Genomic DNA, 21823 nt, shown 5'->3' with positions numbered 1-21823 from the left:
AGAAGGAAGGAAAGGAAGGAAGGAAGGAAGGAAGGAAGGAAGGAAGGAAGGAAGGAAGGAAGGAAAAAAGAAACAGAGTATCTGGGGCAGAGTGTGAGAAGGAGAACAGGAGAGAAAAACAAAGATACAAGTTTAGTGGAAGTCAACAAACTGGCTTTTGCTCCAAGTGAGACAGGATGCCACTGGAGGCCATAAAACAGGGGATGGGCATGATCCAATTTACATTTTACAACGGTATTCTTGTCTGCTGTTTTGAGAATCTAGCGTAGGGAGTCTAGGGCAAAAGCTGGGAGACCATTTGGGAAGATTCGTAGTTACCAGGTGAGAGCAGATGGACAAGGAGGGCAGCAGTGGAGATGGCGAAAAGAGATAAAAAATGGGAAGCCCCTTTGAAAATTAAATTACAGGCTGGGCACAGTGACTCACGCCTGTAATTCCAGCACTTTGGGAGGCTGAGGTGGGTGGATCACCTGAGGTCAGGAGTTCGAGACCAGCCTGACTAACATGGAGAAACCCTGTCTACTAAAAACACAAAATTAGCCAGGTGGTGTTCCATGTCTGTAATCCCAGCTACTCGGGAGGCTGAGGCAGGAGAATCACTTGAACCCGGGAGGCAGAGGTTGCTGTAAGCCAAAGTCACGCCACTGCACTCCAGCCTGGGCAACAAGAGCAAAACTCCAGCTCAAAAAAAAGAAGAAGAAGAAAAGTAAATTGCCTTCAAGTAAGATGGCAATGCAATAGTATCCAGAAAACGACACGAATAAAACCATTCCCCCTGGTGCAGCAGCTGACATGGGTCTGTGTGGCCAAAGACTGAACCCCAAGCTGTTCCATACGGGTCTCGAGGAGAAATTCAGTCAGAATGCACAAATGACCTTGGGCCTGGGCTCCAGGTGTGGACTTGAATTTCCAGGCTTGTTGAGAACAGTCAGAACCCAGATGAGGTGGTGAGAGGGTCACATTTCTTTACATGTCTTACTCGTTCAGCTCCTTCAACATCAACACTTTTCCTGAAACTCAGACCCTCTTCTGCTCCTCCAGTTCTGCCTGGAAACAGAGTAGATCGCTATAATTCCATCCTAGGTGTGACATGGAGCAGAGCATGGCCAAGAAGGGATCAGCAATGTGCCTGTCTTTCCTGGCAGACCCTTTCTTTCTCTGGAGAACTTAGTATCGCCCGTCTGAGATAATCCTGTGCGCTCCATGGCCACTTCTTGCTAACTGACATGGTTTTCTCCTCAACGATCCTTTAAAAGCATAAAGAGCTTAATCAGCCCAAATTACAGGGTCTGCTTAATTCCAGGGGTTGATTTGAATATCATTGCCTTGGGAGGAGGAGAAACAAGTCTTTCTTTCTAAGGAGAGAATTTCCTATTGGAAGAACTGTTCTCAAAAGCATGTCCTTGTCAACCCCTTAATTATATTTCATGTTGACAGATCTCACATATAGCTGTTATGTCTTTGGGGGGAAGAAGGTGTTGTGTGATTAATTGGTTGATAGTGTATGTTAATTGGATGCTAATTAAATTTAAATTTCATTCATATTTGAAACATTTAATTTAACTCAGGACCAGAAAATTAGAATATTCGAGCTTCTTGAAGGAACTTGTCTTTCTATCGGTCACCTTCATATGTCTATTGACACTTTCTCCTTGTTTACAAACTTGTTTTTCAAGAGAAGAAATCAGATGATTCTTAGCGCTTCCAGCTGTAACAGGAAGTGTTGGTTCTTGCAATTCATAAATATTTCATTGCTTTACTGGAAAAAGTACATATATCTCCACCCTATTACTTAAGATTGTTCTAAACAAGTCCTGTCATGCTGGAAAAGTGCTGTTAGATTCCTTTCTTTGGCTTGATAATTGAAGAAACCACTCCAGAAGAGAGTCAAGGCACCAAGGTGCTCAGATAGAAAGCCAGGAAACCTGAGAGCAGGGGAGGGCGCCGCACCGTTGACACTGGAAGCATCTGGGAAATTCTCTGAGGCTGTTTTTACTATATCCCACCAAGGAAAATCCCATGAGATGAACTCTCTGGGAACACAGTTGGCAAAACATACATTGACGCCTTTCTTATAGCCTCAGAGAGGAAAGGGCATCTACCCAGCCCTGAAAGGGGAGCTGCAGCCTTTATGCATTTTTGCTGCCTTTAGTAGAGAGGGCAGCTCTACCTAGGAATTCAACTATTCGTAAGCTTCTTTGGAGTAGAGTACCTGGCCTTGGGACTGTAAAGATATTTTCCATTTTTAGTATATAAACAAAGAAAACTGGGGACCACAAGTATGACAGAAGAAGCATAGTCTCTGAGGTTTAATCACTGTGATTTGTATCCAGCCTTAGTAAAGTCGCTGAGTTCTTTTGAGCCTCAGTTTCCTCATCTGTAAAATGGGATAATACTAATCTCACAGTTATGTTATAAGGATTAAATGAGATAATTAAGATGGGTAAAAACTTAGCACAGCACACATGGTGAGGTATTCAGTCCCCATTACTGCCTAGTAATTTCAGTTTTCACTTTCCGGTCCTGTAGAATGCCCGTTGGGAGCTGCAATGGTTGTTATTATTGTTGTCTTTTGCGTTGCTGTTTTTTGCACACATGCAGGCAGCATCATTGCTTGTCCTTGACATCTTTGCTGTCTCATTACTGGCATCTGAGATTTGAGCCACCTTCCCTCACTGACTCGCTATCTCCTCAGCTGTCCTGGAGAAGCCTCTGGAAAAGAAGGCTGGCAGAAACTACGGCCCTCCAGGCAACAAGAAGCTCATCTATTTCATTGATGACATGAACATGCCTGAGGTGGATGCCTACGGGACGGTGCAACCCCACACCATCATCCGGCAGCATCTGGACTATGGCCACTGGTAAGAGCGCCCATGTAAAGGGACTGGCCCAAGGGGGCAGAGCCTAAGGCAGGGCTGAAGGCCAGTCTCTATTCTGCCTGAATGGCAAATCTCAGCATAGCTCTGGTGCCAGATGGGAATCTTTGTGGTAAACTACATTTCTCATGCAGTTCTCTATTTCCCAGAGTGGTTCCTTCAAACAGGGGTACTAATATTCACATGAAAAGTTTAACCAGAGAAGGCACTGAACTCTCATCTAAGGAAAAAAAGCCTACTTTTTGCTTCAAGACTCATGCCTGAAGTTGCCTTCTTCAAGTGCTGGAAGCAGAATTAACCACTTCCCCTGCACCATGGCCCCACAGCACTGGGCATGTGCTTCAGTGATAACACCTAACACAGGCGAGGTGCAGTCGCTCATGCCTGTAATCCCAGCACTTTGGGAGGCCGAGGCAGGCAGATCACAAGGTCAGGAGTTCAAGATCAGCCTGGCCAATATGGTGAAGCCTTGTCTTTACTAAAAAATACAAAAATTAGTGGGGCATGGTGGCAGGCACCTGTGGTCCCAGCTACTTGGGAGGCTGAGGCAGGAGACTTGCATGAACCTGGGTGATGGAGGTTGCAGTGAGCCAAGATTGTGCCACTGCACTCCAGCCTGGGTGACAAAGTGAGACTGTGTCTCTCAAAAAAAAAAAAAAAAGAGGCCGGGCACAATGGCTCATGCCTATAATCCCATCACTTTGGGAGGCCGAGGCAGGTGGATCACAAGGTCAGGAGTTCGAGACCAGCTTGGCCAATATGGTGAAACCCCATCTCTACTAAAAAAAAATACAAAAATTAGCCAGGCATGTTGGTGCGCGCCTGTAGTTCCAGCTACTTGGGAGGCTGAGGCAGAAGAATGGCGTGAACCCGGGAGGCAGAGGTTGCAATGAGCCAAGTTTGGACCACTGCACTCCAGCCTGGGTGACAGTGCAAGACTCCATCTCACAAACAAACAAAACACAACACCTAACACCTGGTACCATGCACGGTGTCTGCAGTCCTTCCAGCCTCAGTGCCTTCAGAGCAGCTCAGAGGGCTGGATAGTATCTCTTGCAACAGCATAATTTTTAATGGCAAAAGGTCTGAACTTACTAGAAAAAAAAAAAGTCACTGATTTGAGACAACTTTGACTAACCTTTCTACCACACACTGAATCTACTGCTGAGAAAGAGTGAGAAGAGAATTCAGAGAGAAGAATGATAGTTAAGACAGCAACTTGAGTTGCCTTCCCTTCCTTCCCAAAATCTTTACTGGATGCCTGACATATGCAACTGTTTACAATCGCCACACTGACATTTGAGCAGCTTAATTTCATGGGCAATAATTAAGAAGTCAAGCTAACTAGTTTTACTTTAGATTCACGGTCACAAACCTTAAATGGAAAGTAGAAGCTTCCTGGAAATTCTACCATATGGTTTTAGTATGTCCACTCTCAGAAATGTCTATTTCATTCCATCCTCCCTGTCTTTGATCTTCCCACCACCCTCAGCTGATGGCCTTGCCTTCTCAGAGAACACAGATGCCACCTCCATTTCTTGCTTCCACATCCATACAACTCACCCGAGTCCCCATGCATCCCTCCTCCACCCTCCTGTTACATCTTACCTAAGGCCGAACCGTCCACCAGCCTCTTCATTCTACTGTCTTCCACTCCTGAAGTGCTCACTTCATCAGTCAGTCCCCATCTCCTCATTAGCTGCTTCACATCATTTAAACTTGCATAAACGGGCTGGGTGCGGTAGCTCACGCCTGTAATCCCACCTCTTTGGGAGGCCGAGGTGGGCAGATCATTTGAGCCCAGGAGTTCGAGATCAGCCAGGCCAACATGTTAAAACCCCATCTCTACTAAAAATACAAAAATTAGCCAGGTGTGGTGGCACATGCCTGTAATCCCAGCTACTTCCGAGGCCAAGGCAGGAGAATCGCTTGAACCTGGAGACAGAGGTTGCAGTGAGCCGAGATCGTGCCATTGCACTCCAGCCTGGGCGACAGAGTGAGACTCTGTCTCAAATAAATAAACAAACAAACAAACTTGCATACATTTCTTCAACTGAGTTAAAAAATTACTTTCTAATTACTGTTCTGTCCCCACTCCCTTATCTCCCACTCACTCCTCAATCCACTGTTGTTTGATTTCTGTTCCCTCCACTGTTCTTGCTAACCTACTATCTGCATCATTATTGTAAAATCCAAGAAATCCTTTGCAAGTTTGTCCAGCCACCTTATTTTGTTGTTTTTGTTGTTCTGTTTGGTTTTGTTTTTGGCTTTCAGCAGCCTGAAGCCATGGTTTTTCGTTTCTGTCTCTAGTGATAAGTGGAAAAGAAGGATGAGGAAGGGCCATTACTGGCCCAACCAGAAACAGAAACTAAGAACCCATGATGCATTCTCTCCCTTAGACACCCCTGCTGGAGTCACTACCTTTCTTGTTCTCTCTGCAGCCCCTGATGTGGTTGATGACTTTCTTCTTTTGGGAATACTGGCTTCCTTTGCCTTTTGGTATGGCATATACCCCCTGATTTTTCTCTTACCATTTTGTCCATCCTGTGGGCTCGTCTTTCTATGCTATTTCTTTAGATACTGAGGTCCCTTGGGAATCTGTCCTAGGCTCTTATCTCTTCTCAATCGCTGCCAGTGGATCTAGACTTTTTTATCACCCAAACACATGAACAGTAGGGCACATCCTACCTCACCTTGACAAAGCACTCACCTGCCTCGGTCCTCAGACACCTTTTACCTAGAGCTTCTGACTGTTCCAGGTATGATCGGAGCAAGCTGTCCCTAAAGGAGATCACAAATGTACAGTATGTTTCCTGTATGAACCCCACAGCAGGCAGCTTCACCATCAACCCCCGGCTTCAGGTACAGGAGGAGCCATGGGACCCGGGTCCTAATCCTACCTTACTAGAGCGAATGCCCCTTGATTATAAGTAATAATTGGCTTTTTTCCCCACGCAGCCTCTCCAAATGGTAAATCAGATAGAATGCCAAATTACATCTCTAGGGGAAAAGAGAAACTCCTAGACTTAGAGTCTCAAGATTGGAAGGGATCATAGATTTCATCTGATTTGATCCCTCTTTCTTCAGATGAGGGAACTTCAGAGAGATGAATGACTTTCCCAGGGTCATATGGATTCTCAATATCAAATTCAGATTTGGATTCAGCTTCTCTGAGTCCAAGTTTAGTTCTCTTCCTACTGTCCCAGGCTGCCATCTTTGACTGAAGGTGCTTTGCCTGTTATTCCCCTAGTCATTTTAGGTTCAACCTAAATGTGGGCATAGTGTGAGAGATGGGACCAAAATACAGATTTAAAGGCTATAGAAGCATTTTCCGTTATTATCTCCAAATTCAGAAAAGGTGATTTCTACTCTGTGGTAAAGGATGTTGAGCTCATGCCTTTGTTTTCTGTGCAGCGTCACTTCAGCCTGTTTGTCCTCTCCTTCCCGGGGGCAGACGCCCTGTCCTCCATCTACAGCATCATCCTCACTCAACATCTGAAGCTTGGAAACTTCCCGGTGTCCCTGCAGAAATCCATCCCCCCACTGATCAATCTGGCCCTCGCCTTCCACCAGAAAGTTGCTACCACATTCTTACCCACAGCAATCAAATTCCACTACATCTTCAACCTCAGAGATTTTGCCAACATTTTCCAGGTGAGTTCATCGACTCCGAGACACCCTAGGGGCTTAGAGGCTCCTATTCTTAATAATAATAAGTAGCTAATGCCCAGCTCTTAGGCACAGGCAAAGCCACTGTTCATATGTAATCATGAAGATAAGGAGACACACACAGTGCCATGGGCTCCACAAGGAAGGCCCTCAATAAAATAGAGTTTCCTTTGCCAATTAAATTATTTCTCAGTAAGCAGCATGCATCTCTGAGTTGGTTCCTTGGGGGCTGCAGAAGGCTCAGCATCTTGGAGATAGTGTTATATAATGAGTCCAGTATGCCTGGGAAGAAAAATGGCCTGAAAGAAAGAGAACTATTTTGGATCTCCCATTGGTATATCTATTGGCAGGATAAAAAAGAATGTTCCCCAAACCGTGCAAGATAGCTCTGCTTCCTCAAAAAGCCACATTGTCATACTCCTAAGATGCCATCTGCCAGCCCCTGCGAGGGCCTCAGTCCTAAAATTCCCAGGTTCATTTCTAGGCCAAAGCTGTTTCAGATCTTTCTAGCTGCTTATCTGAATAGTGATGACATATCTCTGCCCATTGCTTCCAATTGCTTAACTCATCACCGTCCAAGTCTCCAGAGCACCATCTAGCAAACTCAGACCCTTTCTTCCATCTGGTCAGATATAGCATCCTCATGTAGCCAAGTCCACAACTCTCCCATTCTGGATAAGAATCTGCAGAAACTCATTTACAGTGAGACCTTCCCCCAAGATAACACTGGGTTATTATTGAGGGAAGGATGCCTTTTACACCAAGCAGAGGTGTAAAATGAGCCCCTCAGAATAAGTCTCTGAGAACACATCTAGGCTAGTTCAGGATACCACTCCTGAATCAGATGTAGCTCCCAAACATTAACTCATTTTAAAAATTAAAAACAAACAGAGACCCACATAGATCATATATATTTGCCCAGGAGCACAAGGAAGCCAGTAAAGGAACTGGAATCTAGGCCTTTCGGTTCCTGGCCTGGACGGCTTTCCACCACACCTTTCTGTCCTCATCTGAATTTCCAATGAGGAAAATAAGCATGTGATGGTTAAGGCAACAAGAGAGACTCAGCTCTGAGCCTACAAAGCCTGCATCTCTGCAGCCCTCAGGACTGGAAAGCAGCAAAGTTTGTGCTTACCCACAACTGGCTCCCAGTTTTTGAGCATTCATTGAGAAAGACTTTTTCACCACACAATCTCTCTCTTAAATATTACTGCAGCTCTATGAAGTGGGGGTGTTACTAGGTGGATTTTTCAAAAACAAAAAAGAAGTTAACGTCGTTTGATCAAATCTACACTGCTCATAAGTGACAGAACTGAAGGGGGAAGCATCAATTATGCTCCATTTACCAGAAGCAACCCAGAACCCTAGCTTCTGCCTGGAACAGTGGTCTTGTCACCTGTACCACCTGAAATTTAATACTCACAACAACCCTTTGGGACAGAGATTGTTATCCCAATTTAACAGAGGCTCAGAGAAGTTACTGGCTAGTCAATGACAGCATGAATGGTCAGGGAGGTTAAAAAAAAAAAAGAAAGAAAGAAAAGGTCTCATGGAATATCGTAGAGTTTAGCCCAGTGGGAACGATGAGTTTTATGGAAAGGAGAGATGAGGTTGGAAAGGTAACTTGAGACTAGAGTGGACCCTACTTAAGACTTAAGAGTTAGACTTTAGTCTGTAATAATAGCTAACATTTACTGAGAAGTGCTAAGCCTTTTACATCTATGAACGCACTTAATCCTCACAACAACCCTAGAAGATAAAATACTGATTATTTTCAATTCAGAGATGACAAAACCGAGCCACAGACAAATCAGTCTCTTGAGCGTGACTGCGTGATTGCATAATGGTAAGCAGCAGCATTGATAGAACAGCTAGAATGTTCAGCCCTGCTGTGGAGGCAATTCAGGGTGACAAAAGGCTTCCGGAGGAAAGAGTGCACCTTGTGGTAGTGGTCACTGATGCAATATCAAGGAGGAACCAGAGAGCAGAGAGATAGGAGTGGAGATTGTTCCCCTGGCCTGTTTCTCTGCCTGATTCAGTTAGCAGAGAATCAGAGTGGAAACCCCCTGAGGTCGGCATCCCAGCCAGGCCTCTTTGCAGCCTGCCAGCTGTCAGCTGCTCCAAGTGTGGAGAATGCGATACCCCTAAAGTGCTGCCTCCCTTCGGCTACATGGTCCCCTCACTCTCCTACTCTAACGAGAGTTTCCAGCTTATAGCTTGACCACAGTCTCCTCCTACTAGCTGTAAAAAGAAAAGCCTTAGCCAAATTAAATTTGGCAGAGTCTAACTGATCAAAGAACAATTCACAAATCCGAATCGGGCAGCCTACTGGGCCAGAGTAGGCTCTGAGAGACTCCAGCATAGCCACATAGTGGAAGAAGATTTCTGGACAGAAAAGCAAAAGTGATGTAAAGAAAACTGAAGTGAGGCACAGAAATGGCTGGATTGGTGACAGCTTGGTGTTTGCCTTATTTAAACAGAGTTTTAATAGCTGGCCACCTGCAACTGGGCGAAACTCAGTGATTGGCACAAGAGTAGGTTACAGTCAATTTACACCTCCTTTTAATTTATGGTTCACAATGTACAGAGCAACTTTTAGGCCAAACTTAAAGTACATCAGGAGGCAGCTTTCGGCTAAACTTGATTTAACACTCCCTTCCTCCCTGAGTGTCTAACCAAAGGCCTGATTGAGCACATCACACACCAACTCTGCAACATCTTAGATAGTTATGTGTTGCACTGAGATGGGGTGGTTTAATGTCTACAGCTTGGTGTTTGCCTTATTTGAACACCAGTTTTAACAGCTGGCCACCTGGGATTGGGGGAAACTCGGTGATTGGCACAAGAGTAGGTTACAGTCAATTTACATCTCCATTTCGATTACAGGTCACAATATACAGAGCAACTTTTAGGTCAAACTTAAAATACGTCAGGAGGCGGCTTTAAGCTAAACTTGATTTAACACTCCCTTCCTCCCTGAGTCTGACCAAAGGCCTGATTGAAGAGTACAGAGGATGGTTTAATGTCTACTAGGAGACAGGCACTGCCCAGAGTATGGTGTTGTTTTCCTTTATCCAACTTAATCCCAGGCTCAGTAATTCAGACCTTCTCTGTACTTCCCTTGTTCTGTTCAGATCAGAGCAGAATTTGATAGTGCTCTCATATGGTTTGACTCTGTGTCCCCACCCAAATCTCATCTTGAATTGTACTCCCATAATTCCCACATGTTGCAGGAGGGACTGGTGGGAGATCATTGGAATCATGGGGGCAGTTTTTCCCATACTGTTCTTGTGGTAGTGAATAAGTCTCACGAGATCTGATGGTTTTATCAAGGGTTTCCGCTTTTGCATCTTTCCCATTTTCTCTTGCCACCGCCATGTAAGAAGTGCCTTTTGCCTCTCGCCATGATTCTGAGGCCTCCCCAGTCATGTAGAACTGTAAGTCCAATTAAACCCCTTTTCCTCCCAGTCTCAGGTATGTCTTTATCAGCAGCATGAAAATGAACCAACATATACTCTGAGTAGCAGAAATCACTAACCATTCCTATCTCAGTGCAACACATAACTATCTAAGATGGTGCAGAGTTGGCATATGACATGCTCACATTTACTCAGCCTTAATTGTCAACCACCCTGACTATTTGGCTATAACAAGATTTATAAACTTCAACTGATGGCTTGCCTCACTGTAAAACACAAAATTCTAGAGGTCGAGACTCCTGGTTGGTGCTTTTTCTTGTCCTCTGCGTCTCATATATTGCAGGTACCTAGGACAGCTGAGGAGATAGAAGCTGAGATAAACATCTGGGTGGAGCCAAGGACACCTAATGGAATTTCTTTTCACTTTTAATAAACTTTATCAAAGTGTAACATACAAGCAGAAAAGCACAAAAGCCACAAGCTTACACCTTGGTTAATTATCACAAAGGGATCCCACCTATGTAATCACAACTCAGATCAAGAAAGAAACCATTCTCAGTACATCCCTGATGTTCTTCTTTGCACCTTTCATTCATGCTTTCCTGCTTTCCTCCTCTTGCCAGCCCTAAACATTGTCTAAACTTCTAACATCATAAATTATTTTGGCCTATTTTTGAACTTTATATAAATAGAATATATAGTCAATATCACTTTGTATCTTTGTTCAGTATTATATGTGTACCTCTATTTTTAATAATTGTTACTTTTTGACTTAAAGAGTAACAGTTATGTTTCTTTCTTTTCAATCCTTAAATTGTTTAATTTCTTTTTCTTGTCTTATTGTGCTGGCTACAACTCAAGTACAATGTTGAGAAGTAGTGAGAGTAGCATTTTGTCACATTCCTAATTTTACAGGGAAACACTTTTAATAGTTTGCCATTAAATAAGATGTTCTCTACTGGTTTTTCTGGGTAGCTTTTACCTGGATACTTTTTAAGGAAATATTTTTCTGTCTATAGTTTACTAAGAGTTTTAATTATGAATATGTGTTGAAACTTAAATGATTTTTCTGCATCTGTTTAATTATATAAATTTTTTCTCTTGTAGTCTAGTAATATGGTAAATTACATTGATTATTTTCAAACATGAAATCAACCATTCCTGGAATCAGCTCATCTTGGTTGTTTCATGTCTTTGTTTTAATGTTTTCCTAGATGTCTTTTGATAATTTTTAATATAATTTTTGCATCTATATTCATAAGATTGTCATAATCTTTCTCTAATATTCTAAGGTTATAAAGTCCTCATAAAATACTTTGAGAAGTGTTCCCTCTTTTTCTGTTCTCTAAAAGATTTAGTAAAACATTGTATTGCACCTTCCTTAAATGTTGGAAGAATTTACTGGTGAAACCACCTGGAGGTTTGTTTGGTAGAGGTTTTAAGTTATAAATTCAAATTCTTTAATACATATAAGACTATTCAGATTTTCTGTTTCTTCATGTGTCAGTCATGTTAAGACACCCATGTTATCAATATTTGCTAATTTACTGGCATAAAATTGTTTGCAATATTCTCAGATTATCTTTTAAATATCTACTGTATCTGACATTATGTCCTCTTCCTTAGGTTGGGTATTATGTGTGTCTTTTCTCTTTTTTCTCTTCTATCATCCTTGCTAGGGAGTTAGCAACTGTGCTGTCAAAAAACCTGACGGGTATACCTGCATTATTCATTTGACTTTCTTACTGTCTTAATTTGATATCCATTTGTATATTATTAATACTCACTCTTTGCTTTATAATTTTTATTCCTTCTTACCTTGGGTTTGGGGTTTATTCTAACTTCTTGGCATGGCTACTTATATCATTAATTGTCATCTTTTGTCTCATCTAAAATACTCATTTTAAGGCTATATAAATTCATCTCTAATCATACCATTAGCTACATCATGCTAGCTTTTATATGCTGTATTTTTTCATTCAGTTGATAATATTTAATCTCCACTATGATTTCTTCTTTAACTCATGGAATATTTAGAAGTGTATTGCTTTATTTTCAAACATGTAGAGATTTTCTAGTTATCTTTCTCTTACTGATGCCTACTGTTGTCAGAAAACACTCTATATGGTTTTATTCCTTTGAAATTTGTTGAGACTGCTCTATGTCCCAAGATATAATCGATGTGCAGGTTTTTTAAAATGCATTCTGCAGATATTGGGTATGGTTTTATCAATATTCCAGTTAAAGCAACCTTGTAAATCATGTTGTTTAAAAAATTCCTATAATTTCTAGATTTTTTTTTTTGTCTGCTTGTTCTTTCAGTCCCTGAGAGAGATGTTAAGATATTTCACTGTGATTGTGGGTATGTTTATTTTTCCTTTTATTTGTCATATTCACTTTATACATTTTGAAACTATGCTATTTATTAGGTACATACAAATTTAGAATTAGTATATCTTCCTAGCAGACTGATCTTTTTCTTATTTATTAAGTGCACTTCTTTATCTCTAAAAACAATGTTTGCTTTAAAGTCAATTTTGTATGACATTAGTATGACTATTCCATATTCTTTAGTCAATATTTTTATGATGTTTTCACTTTCTTGCACTCAGCTTTTCCATATTCTTATATTTAAGGTGTATCTCCCATAAGCAGCATACAGTGGGCTCTTTAAACTCCAGCCTGACAACATAGCCTTTTAATTACAATGTTTAGTTCATCTATGTTGTTTTATATAATAATATATTTATGATTAAATCTACTTATGCTCTTTGTTTTTAATATATTCTACCTATTCTATCTCCTTTCTTCTCGCTTCTTGTAGTCTATCAAACTAATTATGTTTTTATAATTGTTCTCCCTCTTTTAGCATAGTATATATCCTTTTGCTATTCATCTAATGATTATCAAAGGCATCATTTTATCTTTTTGTCTTTTATAAATTAGCATATTTATTAATTGCCATACAATGCAAGGATCTTGGGACAATTTACCTCCCATTGACTTTTGTGCTGTCATTTATTTTAATCCTCTGTATTTTGAAAACCCATTGATATCTGTGGTTTAGTAAGTCAACATTCCTTTAGAGTTACCCATACATTACCTTTTCCATTGCTCTTTATTCCTGTACATTTCTGTTCTTTCACCTAGGATCATTTTTATTTTGCTCGAAGAACTTCTTTTAGTATTTACTTTAGTTCATATCTGTTGGAGAAGTATCTCGCAATTTTAATTTGACCAAAAATATATTTCTTATTTTTAAGAAATTTTAGGGGTGACTTGGATTTCTAGGTTGGTAGCTATTTTCTTTCAGCAATTTGAAGGCTTCTTTTATTGTTTCTGTTGAGAAATTACCTTCAGACTTATCACTTACTAAATACTAACAATACAGTTATAAAAATAAACCACAACCTAAATAAAGTCTGTCAGATCCTCTACCTTTGAGACATTTGCCATCACCTGGAAGAAGCAAACCTGTACAAAGACAAAGTAACAATTTGACAATGGGTGAGGTGGCTCATGCCTGTAATCCAGCACTTTGAGAGGCCAAGGCGGGCGGACCACTTGAGGCCAGGAGTTCAAGACCAGCCTGGCCAATGTGGTGAAACCTTGTCTCTATTAAAAATACAAAAATTAGTTGGGTGTGGTGGTGCATGCCTGTAATCCCAGCTGTTCAGGAAGCTGAGGCACGAGAACTGCTTGAACCCAGGAGGTGGAGGCTACCACAAGCCGAGATCGCACCACTGCACTCCAGTCTGGGTGACAAAAAGTGAGACTCTGTCACAAAAATAATATTAAAAATAATTTGAGAAACTAATAATTCTTCTGTAATCGAGATGTATATATAAAGGCTCTGTGAGGCACATGGGAGGGAACGCCACCGAGCAGGAGAGGTGTCTTGGGCGACTTCAACAAGAGGCTTCAATTGAGCTAGATCTTGAAATATGAGCATGGCAAGCAAAGCAAAAGGCATGAAGGCACAGAAAAGGGTGCAGGATCAGAACATAATGGGAATTTTCTGAAACTGGAATCTAGGTTTTTTGGGAAGTAGTGATAAGAGTGGTCATGAGGGGCTGGGAACAGTGGCTTATGCCTGTAATCCCAGCACTTTGGGGGGCCGAGGCAGGTGGATCACCTGAGGTCGGAAGTTCGAGACCAGACTGACCAACACGGAGAAACCCCGTCTCTTCTAAAAATACAAAATTAGTTGGGCATGTTGGCACATGCCTGCAATCCCAGCTACTCAGGAGGCTGAGGCAGGAGAATTGCTTGAACCCGGGAGGCGGAGGTTGCGGTGAGCTGAGATTGCGCCATTGCACTCCAGCCTGGGCAACAAGAGTGAAACTCTGTCTCAAAAAAAAAAAAAAAAAGATCATGAGGAAGCAGATTGTAGTAACATTGTCACCAGAACTGTATTCTATGCTAATGAATCTGCACATTATTCTATGAATTTAACTAAAGACCCATTAAATGATCCCTTTCCCTCTAAGACAAGAAAGTAAGCAATGAGAACAGGCACAGGCATAGATAAGCTTGAACTTGGAGAATCTGTTGAGGTTATTGAGGGGCTCTAACATTGGGTCTCCACTTTTCAGTAAAAGAAAAGAAGGTTAGGACTTTGGCTAATAGTAACAGAAAAAGATGACAGAGAAATTTGAAAAGAATAATAAATATTTGAAACCAATCCTTTAGCACATAGGAAGGGGAACTGACTAGAGATAAATCAATAGATTGCTGACCTGCCAAGGTTAGCTATATCCATTCTAGCCCTTTGTTATAGTTCTGATTTTACATAGTCAATTGTTATCTGAATCAGTTTTCAAAATGGCACTTATGGAATTGAAATATAGCAGGGAAACCACTTTTTCCCTCATTGTGGTTGATTCAAAATGTAGTGGCTAGAATTCCAGGCATTATAGTCCGGAAGACCTGGTTTCAAAAATTTGTGGTTTGAAGGAAGGCAACTTACTCTATGAGATGGGGCATGTTTTCTTTCTGAATTCCAATGTTCACATTATACAAAATGGATTTAGTAATAATTATTTCAGGGGATCATCATGAGTATTAAAAGAGCTTCATCTGGCAAAGCATCTAGTCCAGTGCTGGCTTCAATAGCATCTAATCCACATAACTTGCTTCAATAAATTATAGCTGTTGCAGTTGTTATTTTTATGATGAGCACAAAAGAATAATTCCAATGTATTGAGTATGTAAAATGAGCAATACTTGTTTCCTTAGGCATATTAATTTGAATTATTTAGACCACTTTAGAAAGTCAGTATTTTTATTCCACTTTGAAAAGTGAGAAAACTAAGACTCAAAGATGTCACATGCTTTGCCCAAAGTCACACAGTTGCTTAGTGGTTGCCCAAAGTCACAAGTCACATAGTGGTTGTGCAAGTATTTGAAGTCAGGTCTGTCTAACTGCAACCCTTGGGTCTTTCTTTACAAGCTCCTTTTCAGCTTTCCAAGTATTCCCGCCACTAGAATGATCTACTGTTTAGCAAGACAAGCCCTAGGCATCATCCCAGGTTAGATAAAATGCTCCAGAAAGTTTTCCTAGCTATTGTACCTCTGGATGGTTACTAATGTTATTTTTTTGTGTGTCTGTTCCCTTGAAGGGCATTCTCTTCTCCTCAGTGGAATGTGTGAAATCCACACAGGATCTCATAAGGCTCTATCTGCATGAATCAAATCGAGTTTATCGGGATAAGATGGTAGAAGAAAAGGACTTTGATCTTTTTGATAAAATCCAGAGAGAAGTGCTCAAGAAAACTTTTGATGTGAGTATTGCCCTATGGATTTTCTTTGTATTTGAAAAAAAAAGATAATTATACAGATGATCACCCAAATGATAAAATCTAGCTGTTTAATGGGGAAAGGCCAGAGTCTAGGTGAGGAAGGAAATTCTGTCATGATTTTGCCCAGGTAAAAAATGCTGAGGCAAGAATAGATGCAAATCAATCCCAGAATCTCTGTATTGACAAGTCCATAGAGATCATCTGACCCAAGTCCCTACATGGTACTTAGTCCCCTCGCAGCATTTCTCAGATTCATTACCCCAGTGATGCTCTAGCATCCTTGAAAATGCATGATCCCATTGTTCCCAAGGCTGCCATTTTGGGGCTGCTAATTGGAAATTTTGAGCAATTTTGAAACTTGGAACATGGTGTCAATTTACATAATGAATGGCCCATAGATTATGCCCTGGGAGGCACTGATGTAGTAGCACAGCCTGAGATCGTATTATATTGCTTAGTGTTGAAATTACTCCACAGTGAACACTGAGCCTTCTACTAACCAAAGCCCCATCTTTTCCACACATACTGCTTGGCTGTCCCCTCTGGAAATTAGAAATATTCAAATTTCGTATTTAGGTATGCTATGTTGTCCTTATACTCACCTTGTTTGGTTTAGCTCTGTATTTTTTTTCCTGATAACATCTTGACTCTACCTCTGAAGATATTTACAGTCCATCCCAACCTATGTGACAGCCTTTTGAATGTTTAGACAGCATTTTAACTCACTTATTTTAGTCTGCTTTTGACTAAGCCAGCCGTCCTAAATTCTCCCACTTCTCTCAGCATTGTTATTGGAGCCTGATGTTTGAGACCCTCATGTTAGATGCCTTTCTCTGAGCATCGTAGAGTTACCCAATTCAGGTACTCATTGCTGGCCCTGCAGATTAGTCTTCATTGTCTTTATAAGTTGATCTGAGCTAGCACTTCAGAGTCATAACACTTGGACTTTCAAATAGAGTTTCCACGTGTGAGTCTGTGTACTAAGAGTACTGCCTTTTGATCACAGACCCAGATATATGAATATTGCCATTATCCTTCCCTAACAACATTTGAAATGCCAGCCTGAAGCACCCTTGGTCACACCAAATCTTGGTATTGGTATCAAGGAAGAGTTGCCAGATTTCCACCAACGAAGCAATACAATTCTCTTTCCACTATTCAAAGCTTAAGCTTCTCTGATTCATGGTCCTGTGCGATTTGGCATCACTGTTAAGGAATCTTTGATTCGCTGAGTTGGTTAATTTTCTCTCTGCCTTCTACACAGCATGGCTCTGATCATAAAATCGAAGACTTGTTTTGTTCATCAAAGAGTCTTTGTAAACCAGGCTTTCCAAAACTGCACTTTAGTTCCTCCTCCGCTAGATGGTTGGTGTCAATTGACTGCTATAAGAACGGATTCCCAGGACGTTAGCCCATTCTCAAACAGGGTAAATGCCTTCCCACATTATTTCCTCCGTCCTCATGTGTTTTCCTAATAGTAAGAATAGCCCTCCTGCACTACATTTACATCTTATCCAAATGTCTGAGCATTTTTGTTACTGGCTGGCAAACCCAGAATAGTTTAAAAGTTTTCTACAGTTTTTGAAACCACCTTCAAAATTTAATAACTTGCTTATTTTTAACTCTTTCCAGTCCTTTCTTCTTACACTCAGGCAGCAGCCCTGGTTTCTCTATAGATGTTACTGTCTTCTTCACTTGCCCTATATTAGGTTTGGTGAATCTTGTCCCATAGGCTTACAAGGCTAACCCTGCAGTGACTTATACCCTGGGATGTGTCCCTGCTGATAAATAACACACTGGTTACCTCTTTCCCAGGTAGGTCTTCCAGTCTGAACTTTAGGAGGAAAAAACCACAGGTGGGGACAACTGCCCATGCTGGCATAACATCCTATTTGTGTCTTAGAAAACCTATTCTTTCTCGGACTTTTCTCTTTGACAGCCTTTTCTCCTATCTCAAGTCTCAGGTATTTGGGTTTTGACAGGTAAGTAGTTACTTTTTGTCTCCACTAACATGAAAGTTAAAAAATTGGTTTTCTCTTCAATATTTAGAGGATACATTGGTGAAGAGACATATACTCCTTATCCTTCAAATTAATTGAGTTATACTATACTATAACCAGCCCATATTTATCCAACATGGCAACATTTCTCCTATGGGTGAGATCTGACACACAGCCCGAAAGTGTTGTAAGTAGGGAGTTCTACCATAAAGCGTTAAGATTACCATAAATGCACCAGTCACCTGAGGGTGGCTAGTAGCGCATTCTTCAGAAACCAAGTCCTCTGGACTCAACCTGTGAAGTCAGGGCTGGCAACATACTTGTGTAATGTCACAGGAAAAGATGTTGGATGGCTTTGCTATAGATTGAGGACCTAGATCTGTTGGAATGTACATGCAGAAAGTGAGGCGATTGGGCCACAATCCTCTTCATTCAATACTGGCAAAAGAGCCCCCACTTAGAGAAATCCACCCATCCATCCCTATCTACTCTTCTTCTCACAGAAGCACTCTCTTACTGTGCTTGTGAGGAGGCTCCGTCCCACCTCCCACTTCCCATCCTCAGGCCATGAGGAATAACAAACATGACCTGAGACTTCATGGAGCTGGTAGATGGATGTCAAACATCCACTTAAAAGGGCTTCTCAAGAGAAGGACATGTTGGAAGTAGCACTGATGCTTAATTTCCAGGGAATGTGCAGAGCAAATCAGGTCTCTCTGCTCTGTGGAACCAGCCCTAGGAGTCAATAATGAGGGCCCTTATTCCTGTGTCTCATCACCAGGATATTGAAGACCCTGTGGAGCAGACCCAAAGCCCGAACCTGTATTGTCACTTTGCAAATGGTATTGGGGAGCCCAAATACATGCCTGTACAATCTTGGGAACTTTTGACCCAGACTCTGGTGGAGGCCCTGGAGAACCACAATGAAGTCAACACAGTGATGGACCTAGTTCTCTTTGAGGATGCCATGCGCCATGTGTAAGTGTGCTTCTCATTTTCCTTTTCCTCATTTGCTTCCTCTTCCCAGTGACAGGGGGTTTCCTTTGGTTATTTGAGGTCATTTCCGCAAAACCAGGAAAGGAGCTCCTGCTTCTGCCTTAAAGGTCAAGATGGCTGCTGGCAGAGCAGCTGCAGCTCCTGCCGCCGGCCCTAGGGGGCAGCACAGTGCCGAGCTCAGGCAGGAATGGGTTCATTTCCAGGTCCGCCATTTGCTATCCTGGGCATGATCACAGTGACACCGAGGACAGACTTGAGGTCATAAAATGAGACCCAGAACAGCTCAGGACCTCCATCGCCACCTCGCTAATAGTCCAAGGGTCTTTTAAAAAAATGAGATAGGCTGGGCGGGATGGCTCATGCCTGTAATTCCAACACTTTGGGAGGCGGAAGAGGGCGGATCATGAGGTCAGGAGATCGGGACCACCCTGGCTAACACGGTGAAACCCCATCTCTACTAAAAATACAAAAAAAGTAGCCGGGTGTGGTGGCAGGCGCCTGTAGTCCCAGCTACTCGGGAGGCTGAGGCAAGAGAATTGCTTGAACCCAGGAGGCCCAGGTTGCAGTGAGCCAAGATCACGTGCCTGCACTCCAGCCTGGGCAACAGAGGCTAGACTCCATCTCAAAAAAAAAAAAAAAACAGAGATAGGATTTGTGTTCAAGTACATATATATTTCAAAAATTAAATATCCTTTGAGTGTTTTTGCCATCTAGTAAATCACTGAAAGTAATAACCAAGCCTCCAAGACAGTCTAGCCTCACACCAACACCATCCCTACCCTGCTTCTTACATTTCCCAATCTGAGACCCATTACCAGCGATCACTGCCCTCCAAAATCCTTCCACCTTCCCCCAGGGTACTCACGGTCTTAGCAGCAACATCCGCTTCATTTCAACTTCTCTGAACTTTCCCTTTACTGCCAAATTCTAACTGATACCTGACTGACCCCTGAGTGGAGGAAAGCTGTTTTTTCTTCCCCATTCTATGTGCCCCAGGACCTAGAGAGGAGTAAGTAACCTCCTTACCCCCAGTCCCCCACCCCAATGGCACATTTAAGACCTTTCTTCTCTTATCCTTCACAAACTCCAGTTCTTTTGAGCACAGGTCACCTGCATTTCGTACTCATTCTTTCTCCTTGTCACTGTTACCTGCTGACAGCCAATTACTCCCCATCATCGGCTAATGGCCTTAGTCCCTGCCCGCCCTTCCTCCTCACCCATGTCTCACTCTTGGCATCTAGCTAATAATTCTTTCTGTTCCTTGGCCTGCTTGGCTCCCATGGTCTTTTCTTCTAGCCCACCTCAGCCCTCACTCTCATGTTCCTATCATAGGAACCCACCTCCAAAATCCCAACTTCAAACATCCCACTTTCTGACCTGTACCTGCCACCCTCCCACTCATCTGCTCTAGTTTTTCATTCAATTTCATCATGACTTCATTCATTGGACCAACTACTTCCCCAGACTCTGTTGTCTCTCTCCCTACCATGTCTTTACTTTCCCTTTTTAAAAATTTAATTTAACTTAATTTAGTTTAATTTAATTGTTTTTTGAGACAGAGTCTCTCTGTGTCGCCCAGGCTGGAGTGCAGTGGCGTGATCTCAGCTCATTGCAAACTCTGCCTCCTGGGTTCAAGAGATTCTCCTTACTTTCCTTTTTAACCACCATAAACCCCATCATCCCAGTGCCAGCTCCCCTAACTTTCTTGTCATTGTATCCACAAAATCTCACTCGGGCTAAACCTCACTATTTTTTTGTTGTTGTTGTTTTTTGAGAAGGAGTCTCACTCTGTCACCCAGGCTGAAGTGCAGTGGTGCGACCTCAGCTCACTGCAGCCTCCGCCTCCTGGGTTCAAGCAGTTCTCCTGCCTCCGCCTCTGAAGTAGCTGGGATTACAGGCGCCCACCACCACACCCGGCTAATTTTTGTATTTTTAGTAGAGACAGGGTTTCACCACATTGGTCAGGCTGGTCTCGAACTCCTGACCTCAGGTGATCCACCCACCTCAGCCTCCCAAAGTTCTGGGATTACAGGTGTGAGCCACTGTGCCCAGCCCCCACTATCTTCTCATTTCACCCTGCCCCTAAGCAGCTAGACAACTGTTGAAGAAAAATCTCCCACCATGTTGATTGTTTTTGCTCCAGATCTGCAGCCATAAATATCAAACAGGCCTCAACATTGCTAGAAATTGCCCTCCTCTACCCTAGGCATATTGCTCCTTTCACCATTCCGTGATAACTGCGTTACACATTTTCCTTCTCTTTTCAAACTCCCAGTGCCTTATTCCCAGTTAATGAGCACCTCTCTTTTTTCACTGGGATAATGAAAGTGACCAGAAGAAATCTCGCATCTTCCCGTCATCAAATCTAACAGCCTATGTGTATCCCTGCATCCCTCCTGCAAGTCCTGCCTTCCCTACAACTTCGGTTCATGAACACCCCTGTCCCTACCTAAGTCTAGTCCCTCCGCATGCGCCCTGAATCCCATCTCCTCTCACCTTCTCGGTGGCTTCACCTCTCGCTGTAATTATCTCCTCTCTCTCTCTCTCTCTCCTTCTCCCTCTCCTATTTTCTCTCTCCCCTCTTTTATCTTACCCCATCATTAATTTCTGGATTATATGCATCAGCATACAAACATGCTATGTTATCACTTATCAAAAAATAATAAACTATTCCTTGCCTCTTACATTCCGTTCCATCTGCTACCCCCATTTCTCTGCTCCTGTTCGCAAACGTTGCCCGTCTTTGTCTTACTTTCTCACTTCTGATTTCTTTCTCTGCCCACTTCTTAGCCCTTGAACAAAGCAATGCTTGTCATCGTCACCTCTGTAGTGAGGTGACCCACGTCTTCCTGAAGTCAGTTGTCACTGCTAAGTCCTCGCCTGTATTACATGATGCCCCTGTGACACTGGTCAATGACTAACCTCTCTTTTTACATCATCCACTCATCCAACATTTATTTATTGATTAGACAATCTTAGGATGAGTGCCAGGATCCTAACCCCTAGGACAGTGTGTGGAACCTAGCAGGGGCTCAGTAAAACTGCTTAGCATGTTATATGAG

The 21823-nt window shown here is 42.3% G+C and overlaps 1 protein-coding gene across 1 annotated transcript in view; it reads left to right on the top strand.

Annotated features, from left to right (window-relative positions):
• The window catches only part of DNAH9 (dynein, axonemal, heavy chain 9), a 392924-nt gene that overhangs the window by 208054 nt on the left and 163047 nt on the right, over positions 1-21823 (top strand). The window contains exons 39-43 of the mRNA XM_011933244.1: positions 2696-2861; positions 5636-5738; positions 6291-6530; positions 15586-15747; positions 18547-18743. Coding sequence (XP_011788634.1) covers positions 2696-2861; positions 5636-5738; positions 6291-6530; positions 15586-15747; positions 18547-18743 — 868 coding nt within the window. The remainder of the gene's footprint in view (positions 1-2695; positions 2862-5635; positions 5739-6290; positions 6531-15585; positions 15748-18546; positions 18744-21823) is intronic.

Source organism: Colobus angolensis, unplaced genomic scaffold (assembly GCF_000951035.1).
Source record: "Colobus angolensis palliatus isolate OR3802 unplaced genomic scaffold, Cang.pa_1.0 Scaffold125, whole genome shotgun sequence".
Taxonomy (NCBI): Eukaryota; Metazoa; Chordata; class Mammalia; order Primates; family Cercopithecidae; genus Colobus; species Colobus angolensis.
This window is presented reverse-complemented; position numbering and strand designations above follow the sequence as displayed.